General features: G+C 50.8%; 5 protein-coding genes across 5 annotated transcripts; 1 reads left to right on the plus strand and 4 right to left on the minus strand.

Annotated features, from left to right (window-relative positions):
* Positions 1–247: 247 nt before the first annotated feature.
* N7473_008261 (uncharacterized protein) lies at positions 248–616 on the minus strand (the record flags this gene model as incomplete). The annotated part of the gene is made up of 2 exons (XM_057154201.1): positions 248–493; positions 554–616. 2 exons carry the CDS (start codon positions 614–616, stop codon positions 248–250), a joined length of 309 nt encoding a protein of 102 aa, XP_057008539.1.
* A 486-nt stretch (positions 617–1,102) lies between these two features.
* N7473_008262 (ELL-associated factor) lies at positions 1,103–2,326 on the minus strand (the record flags this gene model as incomplete). The annotated part of the gene is made up of 1 exon (XM_057154202.1): positions 1,103–2,326. One exon carries the CDS (start codon positions 2,324–2,326, stop codon positions 1,103–1,105), a length of 1,224 nt encoding a protein of 407 aa, XP_057008540.1.
* A 515-nt stretch (positions 2,327–2,841) lies between these two features.
* N7473_008263 (Dor1-like family protein) lies at positions 2,842–4,209 on the minus strand (the record flags this gene model as incomplete). Its single annotated transcript, XM_057154203.1, has 1 exon — positions 2,842–4,209. One exon carries the CDS (start codon positions 4,207–4,209, stop codon positions 2,842–2,844), a length of 1,368 nt encoding a protein of 455 aa, XP_057008541.1.
* Positions 4,210–4,369: 160 nt separating this feature from the next.
* N7473_008264 (acid phosphatase DET1) lies at positions 4,370–6,637 on the plus strand. The gene is made up of 2 exons (XM_057154204.1): positions 4,370–4,541; positions 4,608–6,637. Exons 1-2 carry the CDS (start codon positions 4,527–4,529, stop codon positions 6,390–6,392), a joined length of 1,800 nt encoding a protein of 599 aa, XP_057008542.1. The 5' UTR covers positions 4,370–4,526; the 3' UTR covers positions 6,393–6,637.
* A 1,903-nt stretch (positions 6,638–8,540) lies between these two features.
* N7473_008265 (uncharacterized protein) lies at positions 8,541–10,094 on the minus strand (the record flags this gene model as incomplete). The annotated part of the gene is made up of 2 exons (XM_057154205.1): positions 8,541–9,534; positions 9,589–10,094. The coding sequence occupies 2 exons, from the start codon at positions 10,092–10,094 to the stop codon at positions 8,541–8,543; spliced, it is 1,500 nt and encodes a 499-aa protein (XP_057008543.1).
* Between the last annotated feature and the right edge of the window lie 4,240 nt (positions 10,095–14,334).

Here is a 14,334-nt window from a genome sequence, read left to right on the forward strand (position 1 = left end):
AAATTGAGGGATAGTGGATGATAGAGATGGTTTTTATAGGCAAACTGGATGTGAGTGGCCTAAAATGGGCAGAAGTGAAGCATCGAGAAATAGATCGAGATCGAACAATCAGCTTAGTCTACTTCTAGTTACTATACCACTACGTAGTCTTCAGGAAGAGCAAGGAAACTGCATGCGCACACGCGTGCTATTCTCAAATTCCAAAATCATGAAAAGATGGCGTGACGCATCGCGACCTGCTCGTCGCTCACTTAGATTCAGCCTCAAGTTGGGCCTGAAGGCGACTGATGAGCTCGTCCTTTTCAGCGAGCTCTCTCTTCAGCTCGGCAATTCGAATGTAGGCGGAGATGAAGTACTCTGCCATAACCCTATCAGCGTTTCGCGCGGCGATGATTTTCTGGGCGTACCCCAGACGGAAGAGCTGATTTTCGGTGATATCCTCGGGGGAGATTCGCTGAGGAGCGGCGCTTGAGGTCTTGGTCATGGTGGTTGTCTAGCCTGGAGTTAGAGCAGTCTTGGGAAAAGGGAGGAAAGTGGCAGTAGCTTTTCCAACCATAGGCTTTTGAGCTTCGAAGACCGTGGTGTCTTTGGATGGGGGAGACCCGTCATGGTCCATGGTGGCGAAGAGATGAGAGGTATTGGGATTGTAAGAAGTATGATGGGATGAAACTGTTGGATTCGGGTAGGGTTGAGCAGAATCTGGAGAGATGGTGAAGAAGATCGAGAGATGGGGGATGAGAGAGGTGAAATTTATAGACAAACTGGACGAAAGTAGCCTACACGGGATAGTAGACAAACAACCAGAAATGGATCGAGATCAGTCAAGCAGGATTGCCTAGAACATCCCAGGTGCTCTGCCTCCACGGTCTAAACTAAGCAAACTTCTCTTCAGATATTCGATGGGAAATCACAGATCATTAAGACTTATGACAATAAAATAAGAGCTAAAAGAACAAGAAAAGAGCCGAACTAATTGCAGGTCCTCCAAATCGACGACCATTAAACAAAAGATAGAATATGGTATCTCTAGCCCAATACCTGAGCGCCACGCTGATATGCAAAGAATGACTGACCTGGACCTTGAAACTGCATTGCACAATGCTTACTCTTCCTCGCTAACCTCGCTCTCATCATCACTGGCCACACGGTAATTACTCTGGCCATACTGGTGGCTGCGAGCCTCTTCCTCGCGAGCACTCGCTTCAAACGCAGCTTCCATCTCTGCAGCCAGTGCATCGTCATCTTCCATGTCATCTCCGGTATCGGCGGGAACCGAGGAAGCAGGCTTGGTATCTCTGGCCGGGGAGGGTAATCGGAAAGACTCAATTTCTGCTTCGGATTCATCGCCATCTCTATCGTCGTTTGGTGTGTTATTCGACGAGAAGAAAGAGGGATTGACTTGGAAGGCTCGTCGGGGTGGAGGTGAGCCCATGTCGATGATCAAGTCCCCGTCGAGGATGATGTTCGAACCTGGGGACGGAACGGATCGCTGCGAGCCATTGCCAGTGCCTGCATCTGACACTGACAGTCGAGAGTCTTCCTGGTCGACTGGTGGTTCTGCGCGAGAGACCGGCTCGGCAGGTATCTCCCGGGGAACCTTGGGCTTTATAGGCGGCTTCTGGACGCGCTTTGTTTCTCGGAGAGGGTTTGCTTGAGGTCTTTGAGTCTTGGGTCTGGGTGCAGGCTTCGCAGCCGGTCTGGCAGGTGGTAGTACGGGCGTATTGGCTTTGCTGGTGTATACCGGCTCTGGCGTAGAGTTCCGCGAGGCGGGCTTGACATCCTCGGCACCCTCCTTGGGAAGGAAATGTCGAAAGTCGTAGGGATTGCTCTCATCAGCCGGGCCTTCGTCTTCGCTGGTATTTCCTCCATTGCGATCATCGAACGATGTGTGATCTTCCTCCTGGGATATCCGTAACTGCTCGTACTGTTCCAGAACTTGCTTCTCCGTCTTGCCCGGGGCCGACCGTATGTTGAAATTTAGTTTGGTGGAGACCGGCTCCAGCACGAAGACTTTGCGATCGGGATCGAAGACTAAGACGAGGGTTCGCTCGCCAGTCGGGTCTTCGCTGCCTTGGTATGAGTAGGTCAGGGTGTGATCGGCGCTCGGAGGCTTATCGGTGACGGAGAGGTCGTAGAGATCGCGCGACCGGGAGGAGCGGGTGATGGTTGATCGCTGTTGAGGTGTTGCAGCTTTGGACTTGTAGTTATAGTTGACATTGATCAGTCGGTCTGAGCCTGTATTGTTGGCCAGTCGTTCACCCAGGACGATAGGGTACTCGGCCTGCTTGGTTGGGTCGATCATGGTGGACATCGTGGGGGCGGCCATGTCTCCGCGCGGAAATGAACAGCCGTGAGCAATGTAAGGAATGTCGAAATAAGGGCTGGAGTGAGGATTATAAGGAGGAGAAATGGAGGCAAAGAATAGACTGAAAGGTTAGAGAAGGGGTGAGAAGAGTGGAGGTTGTTGAAAGAAAGCCCGCTGGGTGACACCACGCCTAAACATGGGGAAAGGCGGAGACCGGAGATGGGAAGAGAAGGACTCCGCCTATTCTGACGGGTTCCGGTGATAAGGAGAGTTTGGGCTTTGATAGTCATGATTTGACACATTGGTCAATGATTGTAGGCTTGGGAGGCTCCGTATATTAATTCATTTCTTATAGAAAGACAAGAATGGCATAATGAATGTACGGAGATGGCTCATCATTGATCATGACCTCTGCAGAAGGGAGCCATCAGTGTATACTCAACATGCAGCTTCAATGCAAGACCATTCTCATAACGAGTTTCCTGTTGAACGTTGGGTATATCAAATGATTGAATTACATAAACCCCATCCACCTTTCAATGTACTGGCACTCGACTCGTCAATTGCTCCAAACGTCCGGCTAGGGCCCGATGTTTGCGCATCACATCTTCCCATTCATAGGTGATATCCTCCTCCCCTTCCAGCTCTGTCAGAATCATGCCAAAATCACCTCCCAGCCGGCCCAGACTAGCCGCACAGTATAGCAGCTGCGTCAACAGACTCTCCCTGGAGCTACGATCCCGAACATTGGGAAGATACGCCCGCAGGGTATCTGTGAGCAATTGCACCAGATGCATTGGGAAAGTCGCCAAAGCCGATGGAAGTCTTTGTAGCGGATCATTCGATCGAGCCGATTGTGGCTGCGCCTTGTGCGCCTCGGCGCCCCGGAGGCCTGAAATAGCGGGTTCCGAGTCTGACTGCTCCGAGCTGAAGATATTTTTGTATAATGAGACAATCGCAAAGCTCTGTTCACGGAAGATCTCAATGTACCGTTTCAGGTAGCGGTCCGTCTGCTGTCCGTCGGACCAGGTCTCGGACTTGTCCTTGCTATTGACTCTCTGCTGGGTTTCTTGGTCGGCCAGCTCGCGCAGCGGATCCAAGGCCTCCAGGGTCGACACCAAGTGGGCTAAGCGGCAGATCAGGACAATGGCGCCCAGCGCTCCTTCTCCAGTGCCTGCTGCTCCCTCACCTTGGAGACTTTCCAGATCCGGTGCCACTCGCCGTAGCCAGCCTACAGTTCGCATGCCAGCTGCTAGCCGTAGGTTCTGGCCGCGGAGGCCTGCAATCAGATTGGTTGTCATTTCCTTCATAGCATCTTCCGCCTGGAATGCCACGTCTTGAATTAATGGTGACTCCGGGTATAATGTTTGTAGTCGCTTAATATGTGTATGGAGGTCGAGAGCGGAGGAGTATGTGGTAGAGGCTGCTCCCGCGCCAGAGTTGGCGGAGGCCGCAGAGACCGCGGTAGATAACAATGAAGGCAATTCGAGGATATCAGACAGCCGGTCAACGTTGCGTGCCAGCTGCACGGCCTTCTTCCTTCGTTCTAGGGCGGCATTATCTGTAATTTTGCTGTATTTGGTGGAGAACTTGACAGCCTCCTCGTCGAGCTTTGGGATTGCATCGCGTAATTGTTGCGCTTCGCGGATCAACTGTGGGATATTTGAGCGCAGGGTAGAGAGATGGTCGGCGGAGGTGGTGAATGCCCGATGAGAGCGGTTGGATAGGGCTTGGAGCGAGAGGAGTGTTGAATGGGAGGATTGGGCCAGGGACTGTGGTTCGGTGGTCCGTAGTGCGTCCAAAGACAGGGTGGATAGGCGATTGAGATACTGTGACGTTGTAGCATCATTTGACTGTGGTGTCTCCAAACGAGGAGCCAGCAGCTCCAACAGCGAGTCGGCCATGTCTCTTCGTTGGTCCAGTTACCCAAGATCCAATGATGCGGAAAGTGGACGTGGTGAATGGAGACAGACGTACGGTGGCCCGTGCGGCCAGTTTGCGCATCTCCGCAGTCTCTCCAACATTTTCCGTCTTTTTCTCGTCGTTTGCCTCTTCATCGGAACTGCTGTGGAGAAGAGCTGGGCGCATTTTATAGAGGCACTGCTATCTAGACTGGATTCCGTTTCAAGTGCTTTTTGTTCTCTTCGTTTTCGTCGTCTTCTTCTGCCCCTCCCCCACATCGTCCCCTTAGTGGCCTATTGTCCCACATGCCCCTTCAACCATGGGGAAGCCACGGGTAAGCCTTACATATGATCTGACAAGAGATTTGTGACACTTGATCTAACCCTACCCTATTCGACAGATGATTATTCTGGTCCGCCACGCGCAGTCAGAAGGGAATAAAAACCGCGATATCCACCAGACCACGCCCGACCATCGAGTGAAACTTACTACCGAAGGACATCGTCAGGCTCAAGATGCGGGCCGTCGATTACGAGATCTCCTCCACCCCGATGATACCCTCCACTTCTTTACTTCGCCGTATCGGCGGACAAGAGAGACAACCGAAGGCATGCTGGAATCGCTGACCTCTGACGATCCTACGCCATCGCCGTTTCCAAGACAAGGCATCAAAGTATATGAAGAGCCCCGACTACGAGAACAAGATTTTGGCAACTTCCAACCATGCTCCACTGAAATGGAGCGTATGTGGATGGAACGGGCAGATTATGGCCATTTCTTCTATCGTATTCCCAACGGCGAGTCCGCCGCGGATGCCTACGACCGTGTGAGCGGATTCAATGAGTCGCTGTGGCGACTCTTCGGGGAAGAGGACTTTGCCAGTGTCTGCGTGCTTGTCACCCACGGCCTCATGACGCGAGTCTTTCTCATGAAGTGGTATCATTGGAGCGTGGAATACTTTGAAGACCTACGCAACATCAACCACTGCGAGTTCGTGATCATGACTCTCAAACCTGACAACGGCAAATACACCCTCCAGAATAAATTGCGTACATGGTCTGATCTGCGCAAAGAGAGAGAACGTGAGCGGGAGGCCAACGGTCAACCTCCCACACCCCCAGCTACTTCAGATCATATCCCAATCCGCCGCAAATGGGGTGGTTGTCCGGATGGATGTTCCCATGGGTTGACCGGAGATGCAAAGAAGTCTCTTCGAGCACAACTGGTGGAATCAATGCATCGGGGCAGTGGACATACACGAAACAATGTCGCTACATACCCCGATCAACCATCACCACTGAAACAAGCCTCTTCTACATCCGACAGTATGGAAGGGTCATTCCCCTTCCCCAACGACAAAAGTATACCTACTTTACAAGGCGCCAGCAACAGCTCTCAGTCTGCTACTCAACTAACAGATGAGAACAAAGATACGCGCAGGCGCTCTTCCAGCTCTGATACTCCTTCTAGCAGCACCTTCCGTCCCATGAGGCCTCTTCTAGGTCCCCATCGTGATAGCGAGGACCACCTCCTCCACCCTCCAATCTCATCATCGTCTACCGCGAACTTCAAAATGGCTCTACTCCATCTAGGCGGCCGCGACGGGGGTGGTTCCATGAGTGGCGCAAACAGTCTCGCACCATCTGACGACGAAGGGGAAGATCACGACCATCATCACCACCACCACCATCACCATCACCATCACGGTCCTCGTTCCGGAACACCAGTCCCCCACGACAAACACACCCATTCGCACGCGCATTCTCACGGCCCCTCTTCATCTTCAACGTCCAAACCATCCCAAGACCTCGAAGACGACGGCGACGACGAGCTCAGCGCCCATCCAACAGAAGACTCAAAGCGTCGTCTGCACCATCTTCCGCATCATCACCACCATAATCACACTACATCTATGTCTACACAACCAACACCTAATGCCCGTCCCACCCACCACAGACAAACCTCATCAACAGCCTCGCCACCAACATTCAGAATGGCCAACATCCTCGGCGACGGCGACGACGAACTCTCCACCAGCGGAGACGCCCAAACACCGCGTACCATTGAGCCGCAAACACCACATACCAATGCCGGCGAGAAGGAGCTGGCCAATAGTCAGAATGAAGAGGATTGTCTAGAGGCGCAGCGGCGCGAGGATCAGAGTATTCAGGGGAGTGTTTATTGAGAGAAACTAGACCTTTAAAGGAATTTGGTTTAGGGTATGGGTATCAGGGGGTATAAATCTGGTTTAGACCGGTTTTTATTCTAATTTGATAGAAGGATGGGAGATGGGGGGATTAGAGGGAGATTGTTTCGGGATTAGTGCTGGACTTCCTTCACCTTACGCGATGGTCGTCGTATCGGCAGACAGGGAATTGGGTTCCGGATAAAGCATTATGCTACGAGTATACGAATGAGAATGACAATGCATGATTCATTGATTAGAATCTCAGGTGTTGAGATATTGGTTCTTGTATGTGTAGACTTGAAGATCGGTATTCATCATGAAGTCTACATCGGCAGACTCTTACATCCTAGGTAGCAACTACTTCAATTTACGAATCTACAAATACCACAAGAACAATGCTCAGCGACAAAGTCAATAGTTTGTCACATATTTCCCGAATCATCCTAAGACAACGAACGAGACGTCCCAACAACACAAAGACACGTAACCAACCACTGAAGCAAGAACAAGCCCTAAACCCAACCCGGTTCCCAAAACCCGGGTAAGTATAACGGACTAAAGTCCACGCCACGAACGGAGTTCACAGGCAAAGGGAATTGAAAACAAGAACGAAGTCGAAAAAACCAATAGACTACATACAGGAATCAGTCATAACCAATCACACCTCGCTACCTATGTAGGTTGTAGGTAGGTGGCTCGAAAGTGAATTAACTGTTTTGGGAAAATGAAAACCCCATATCCTGAACACGAAAGGAATAGCAGAGATAGATGCCCGTTAAAAGGGGGGGCATTGGAAAAGGTGTAAACGGTCAAGGGAAAGGGAAGAGCAAACCCAGACCCACAAACGCGTAGCACGAGCCCAGATCTGATTCCCTGTACATCCTGTATGCAAAAGCCGTCTAGAGCGGATGGGGGAATCAAAAGGAAAAAAAAATATGGCTAAGTCGGTCTTTTCAGCCGAGAAGAGGGGGCCTCGATTCAAGTCAATGAAGCAAGACGAGTGAGGCTGGTTTTTTTTGGGTGACCGGACCGGACCTGGGGAATCAAGGATGGAAAGTTGAAAAGGCATTCATGAAGGCTGAATAGGAAAAAAAAGTATTTCAAGTTTGTTTGGATGGATCATGATTGAGAGGGAAAAAAAAATAAAAATAAAAAGCGGAACTGCAAGACGCAGAGCAGAGAAAGAGAAGTTGATGGAAATGCGTCGATGAGTGAAGAGAAGTATTAACGCCGGGTGCACATATGCACAGCCGCTTCGTTGCTGTCCGAATGGAAAGCGCTGGAACGGGATGTGGTGTGGAGGTGCACGGTCGAATGGAGATAATGTACCGACATGAAGAGGAAAGGGAAGAGCAAGAAGAGGATAGAAAAACAGCAATCTATGGGTAATCACCGCCGGACGAGGAATGCTAAGCATGAGAAACGGCAACAGGCAATGGAACAAGAAAGTCGAAGAAAGAAAATAAGCCGAAGATATGAACCGAAGGTCATGGGTAATAAACAAAGTCAGATTTTAGGGATTCGTGATCGTCGTGACTGCGGTCCCGGCCAGTGTGTCTCTCTGTCCATAGGGATGAGACGAGACGACAAGAAATGATCCGATAAAAGAATCATTGCGTAATCAGATCCTCCGATGACCCAAGAGAGTCGAATGGAGAGATGACAATCAGGTAAGGAACCCATGTCGTATCGTGAGGGTTGACCGGGACGTGCCAATATCGCCGCAGTGAGCGTCTTTTCCTCTTTTTTTTGGGGTTTTGAAAAGTTTTTCGCTTGGCCGACACGAACCAGCAAGTCGCAGAACAAAAAGTGTACTTTTCGGGTGTTGACGCGGAATTGCCGATCGCTCAAGTGTTGAGTGTGGGACAGCGAGTCAGAAGGAAGAAATAATCAAGGACTTGGCCAAATGGGGCGTAAACGTCGAATCGAACAGATAAAGCAAGAATCAACAAACGGTATCATCGAACAGAGAAATGAACAAAGTCGAAAGACAAATGAATACCCATGCAATTCTTCCCGAGCGTTCGAAAGTCGAGAATGTAAGAGAATAGAGAAGAAAAAATTCTAGAACCGAACAGAGAAAAGAAAAAGTAAGAGGCCGAAATGGAGACGAGACTTTTGCAACCTCTGTAAGAACGCCATGGCTCAAAAGACGGACGCTGTTCGTCTCGGATTTCGTCCAAAGTCATGAGATATAATCAGCAAGTATGCAACAATGAATAGAACACACAGAGACAAGCTTTGATTGCTCAGCCTGCAAGAATGGGCTGCAGCGCGGGGAAGGCGTTGTTGCACATGTAGTGTTCCATATGCTTGGCACAGTACATGCAGCCACAGGAAGAGCCGTGGCCAGTCCAGACACTCTGAGCGAACGGCAGGCCGTACGCCGGGGTGTGGTGGTAGGACGGGGGTTGCGAGCGAGGTGCGGACTGAGCAATATACCGCGGGGGTGGAGCGATCCAGGCCCCTTGTGAGTAAGGCGGCGGGGGGGTTCGAGAAGCCCCAGGGTCCGACAGAGTAGTAGTCGGGGGTGTTGGGGCCGCTGTGAGGAGCCGACGGCGGCGAGTACTCGGAGGCTGCAGGGTTGAGCCAGGAGTTCTCAATGTGCGAGCTACGCTGGTACTGCGGCGGGATAGGTCCCTCGGGGGACATGACTGGCTTGGCAACGGACTGGTGGTGTCGGACAACGTTAGTGTCGAGGGGTGACAGGGTCTGACGAGAAGACTCCTGAGCCCGAGCGTTGGCCTTTGCACTCCAGCTGTCCCAGTGTCGGCGCCACGAGGCGAACCCGTCTTGCTGATCGTAGATGCGGTCGTGGATCTTCCAGTCAAAGGCAAAGAGCCACTCCAGCTCCATCTTGTTCAGTTCAGCCACGGGGATGTTGCTCACTTCAGCCCACGATTTGTTCTGGAAGGTGTTATCATCCAAGAACTTGCTGCCCAGCAGCAGACCCACCGTCAACATACGGTAAATCTGGCCACTGCCAGACTGGAAGACCCGCTGAGCGGACAAGATGCGCATGCGGCTGGACATGTAGAACAGGCCCAGCAGAATAGTCGAGCTGGGTAGGCGAGTGGAGGACAAGATCTGGTAGACGTATTTCCGGAACTGAGGGGGCACGGAAGTTCCTGGGGAGATGCTTCGCGCGAAGTCAATATCTGAAAGGGTGATCTTGGTGTTGTATAAATCATACATTCCCTGGGTCATTTCCGCCACGAAGTCGGACATGCGATCCATCTCGTAATCCAGGTGGGCGGCGACACCTCCGGTAGCTTTTTCCTCCTTGCGGGATTGGTGCTGCTGTTCCTGCTGGTGGTGCTGCTGGTGCTGGTGCTGGGTATGCTCCTGGCGACGGTACTGCGGGGGGATGGCACTGTCCATGGGCGGCAGCTGGACGTTGGCCCGAATCGGGGGCAACGCGGTTGCCATTGGGCCATACATCGACTGCTGGTGGCCCATGGAGTGCATATCGCGTGTACCATGCATCGGATGCGCTGGGTGCATAGCCATCGCGTTCGGCTTAGCGTAAACCAGGGACTGCGAGTACTGTTCAATGAACTCAGAGCCGCTCTGGTGGTAGCGAGGGGGGAACGCGGTGTGACCAACCGGATAGAACGAGGGTTCATCCAGACGACCACCGCTGTTGATATGAGGAGGCGTGGGGGGGAGGCCGTGGCCTGGAGCGTAGAAGGATGGCATCTTGAAAAGGGGGGAGGGGGGATATAACCAGTTCAGGACGGGAAGGGATAGACGGCGTGATTTTCTATATCCGTCGCTAGATCGTCAGCACAATTGGCCAGGCCCGAGAAGCAGCACAGAGACACAGCTAAGACAAGTGACCGAAAGAAACTGATGCTAATCGAGTGAGAGTGAAGTGAACACGAACCGTCTACTGCTTCACCCAGCCCTGATCCTGGAGGGGAGGAGAGAGCGCTGCTCAAGGAGCGCGTCGCTCTGATATCGTCGTAGTGAACGTCTCTAGTTGAATGACATTGAGGGGGGAACTCTTCAATCAAACCGAGTGGACCGAAGAACAAATGAGAGAGAAGGAGCGTGGGTTATATGTTGGGAACAAGCCCTCGATAAATTTTCGGGACTGGTCTCTTGAGAAGGGTCGCAGTAGTCGAAGTTGAGCAAAAGATTCGAATCACACAGACACGGACACACAGACAGACACGACAGGTTAGGAGGAGGTGGGGGAGTAGAGGCGAGTTGGCGAACGTATCCCTGCACCGAACGTATAATTTTGGGGAGGGCTTCGGTGGAAGAAGGAGACGCGTTCACAGTAGCAACAGGGCGAACCCGCGGGAAAAGGGAGGAGAGGGGAAAAAAGAAGATCACAAAAAATGGAATTCCCTCGCGTAGAGGCAAACCTCACGAATGAGGTCAGCAACGACACTTAGTGAAAAGCTCGTTGGAAGATAGAGAGGTGGTTGAATAGGGGAGGGAGTGGGAAGAAGAGAAGAGGAGGAAGAGTAGCGGAAAAGGGAGAGGAAGAGAGAAGAAAGGTGGAGCAGAGAGACACACAGAGAGGAAGTAGTGCGCTGGACTGTGTGTGTGTGTGTGTGTGTGTGTGGGTTGACAATACGTGACATAATTACCATACACGGGTCTCGACTCATGGGAGACTTTTAGTCATTTTTTGGCGGTGGATTCCAGTACAGCGGATGTGTTGGGGAGTGGCGGGCGCTGTTTTGCCCGGGTTTTTTGCTGGTCTCCTGGTGGATTTTCTCCAATTTTCTTACCGTCACCGACTATTACCAACTGTCTTCTAGAGGGTTCATACATAGTCTGTAGTACTCCGGACTCTACGGATTATTCTCAGGGCCTTTCACCCGAAACCCAGCCGATCTCTCCGTCTCCGACTCATTACTTTTACTCTGCTAGCCTAATGAAAATATCAATTAGAGGTCTTTCATTAAGATCCTGCAGTTATGATGATATATTGTACAAGAATACTAGTGAATTAAACGGGTATACCCCGTATAGCCCGCCCACCTGGCATGAAAATCCTTAATCTACTTAATTTAGATAATACCAATCACAGTATCCTTAATTAATCCATCCATATACTTGTAATTACCTCATTGTCCCCAATGACAGCCCCCAAAAGTCTCTCCGGAATAGTAAGTCCTAGAAGGCAAAAAGAAAAAGAAAAAGCATCTACGTAAGTGTGTCCAGGCTTAGAAGAGTGTTAGCCACCCCCGGCAATACATCCTGCCCATACAGAAGGTACATATGTAGGTACTCCGTAGTCGTGAACGGGTGGCCATGACGGAGGGAGGACTAGTCACGTCTCATACAAGGTATGTCAGTCGCCTCCCTCCTGAGTGTCCTGCCCCCCGAAAAGTCTTCCCCCAAGCCTGTAAAAACCCTCATGCCCGGTGATGCAACGCCCGTGTCACTTAAACTAGTTAGCGTAGCAGAGGGGAAAAAATTCTAAAAAAAGGCCTAAGAGGAAAAAAAAAAAAAAAAAAAGCGGACCTTCACTCGTGCGGGCTCCACTTGACTAAGCTGGAAAGAAAAGTGGTAAGAATGGTTTTAGGAATTTCCAATCTTCCCAGTGTTAAAGTGTAATTAAAGGTAGAATTACGACTAGAGTACGCCAGCTAAAATACACTACGGGGCCCATTTTCTTCTTGCATGGGTCCAAGCGTTGCAGACTGACATTCCTGCCTGTTGCTGTTGCTGGGTCTACGGTGAAGTAAGGTCAATTCAGTCAAGAACGACTTTTGAGATTCACGATGATAGATTACAATCCATAGTAAAAATATCATGGGTATGTGAATCATCATGTCAGCCTCCTAGGAGATATCACAGACATAAGCAGGAAACCATGTCCAAGCCGTACCTCGGATCACCATCACCCCGTACAACCAAGCAAGGGCCGCCTGAGAGCCACCGATGACTGATGACCGGATGACCGACCGGATGATCGATGACTTGTTCACGGCCCCTCTAATTCCTGAACTCTCAAAACATTAGTTAGTTAGGTAACTACTGTAAGTGACTGGGTCTGACTCTCTGAGTCACCGAGTCTGGAAGTGATCCCTGCAGGGTGCATAGCGTCATGCCGCATGGTGACAGGAGGAGACGGTGTCTGATGAAAACGAGTGGCCGGAGAAGGCGGAGAGGGTCAGCGACTCTAAGAGGGTCGAGAGGGTCAGAGAGGGTCAGAGAGAGGGGGGCAACAACGCCAGTGTGTCGAACGGACGGGGGGCGGTGGACCAGTTCATTGCGCACGGGATGACTCCGTAGTTAGGCGTGGCTAAGAATTCATGTATGGAAGGCAAAAAGTATAGAAACATGAATACATTTCAGTGAGATCATGGTGATAGCTGCCTAGCAACGGATTATATTTTTATTTGGTTATTATTATTATCATTATTATTCTCTGCAGGCATCTATATACTGACGAGGCATGATGACTGCGGCTCCTTCGTATATCCAGCACTGCCAGTACCAGCCCCCAGAACTCCTATGTATATCCCCAGGTACCTCCATACCTACCTACATGTACGATATGTTCCAAATCACCTAGACAGTACTAGTAAATCCCGCATGCACTTCCCTCTCCCCAAACACCATTGGAGGTGTATCACTATATGATCCTTCCAATCAACCAAAGTGAACCTGATTACTCCCAATCCCCTCCCCTCTACCTAAGGTACGCCAGGCGCTTCCTCCACCTATAGTACAGCGCATACAGTATGTACATCCATCCTGTAGTCCAAATCACCCACCAAAAATCACTTGGGAACCCTTTCCCCATCCCTGCCCAACCAGTGGATCTAGAGCTAAAAAAGCAACCGTTTCCAATTCCAATCGTCCGGCTACATTCGGCCCAACCAGCTATTACCAACCACGAGGGAACAGGGAGTACTCTACGGAAGCAACGGGTACTAAGAACTTGTACTAGTATGTTAGTAACTGTAGTCATTGTCAGATTCAATCCCAACTCCGCTTTTTCTCTTCCTGCATCGGGCGTCGGGCAGAATATACTTCCCAACCCCGCCTAGGAAAAATCCGGGCAGTAGCATGCGCGACCCCGACCCCTCTCTATCTCCTGCCCAGCCCGGGTATATCGGTCGGTCGGACTAGAATGCAGCCGTTCCTTCGTTCCTTAGTACCTACTCCGTCTAGCCTAACTCCAAGGCGGGGAAGGCAATATGCAAACCCACTCCGGTTAAGTGTTGTCTGTACTGTACACCGTAGACTAGATTTGCATACTCCAACTAACTCCTCCAGACACGCCGCGGACCGGGATCGTGGTGTGGAGACGAGGCGTTTCAATTTCCTAAATTCCTCCAGTTTTAACCTTAGTGTTTCGACGTGGTACCTTGAAGGAATTGCCGGCGTCGTCGTCGTCGGAGGAGTTGGGGCCTGGGTCGAGGGGGCTCTGCATTAGAAATTAATCTCCGTTCCTTTTGATTACCTACCAGTCCGGGTCTACGGCAATTATACTATGGATCTTTCTTTTTCTTGCGGGTGTTTTGTGACTACTAGGTACCGAAGATAACTATACGATGAAGTACGTCAGGTATACCCCCATAATACTGCGTGTACTACCGGAGAAATATTCCCTTAGATATGCTTTGGTATTTTGTTTCTATCATGTTCAAGCTTTTGTGTATAACATGTACCCGCACCACCGGTCGAGGCTGTGCAATGGCACCGGATGAATTGATCTAGAGGGAAAAAAGCGTTCGGACAGTTAACCACAGGGACGGTGACTTGAAACTTTGTTCAGAGTCTAACAACAACCCTCGGCTCTCAACTCCCGGTGATTTCCCCAAGGAGTAACGGTAGTAGTGGTAGCGAACTACCTAACTGTCGTTAAACCAGAGGAAAATACAAGATGAAAACCGTATCCGCGCAACAAAAGAGGGGGGGGTGAAGAGGTTCCATGAACAAGGGGAGTGAAATAAATCCAAAAATT

The sequence above is a fragment of the Penicillium subrubescens genome (assembly GCF_028828155.1).
Source record: "Penicillium subrubescens strain IBT 31985 chromosome Unknown utg000005l_segment0_segment0, whole genome shotgun sequence".
Classification (NCBI taxonomy): domain Eukaryota; kingdom Fungi; phylum Ascomycota; class Eurotiomycetes; order Eurotiales; family Aspergillaceae; genus Penicillium; species Penicillium subrubescens.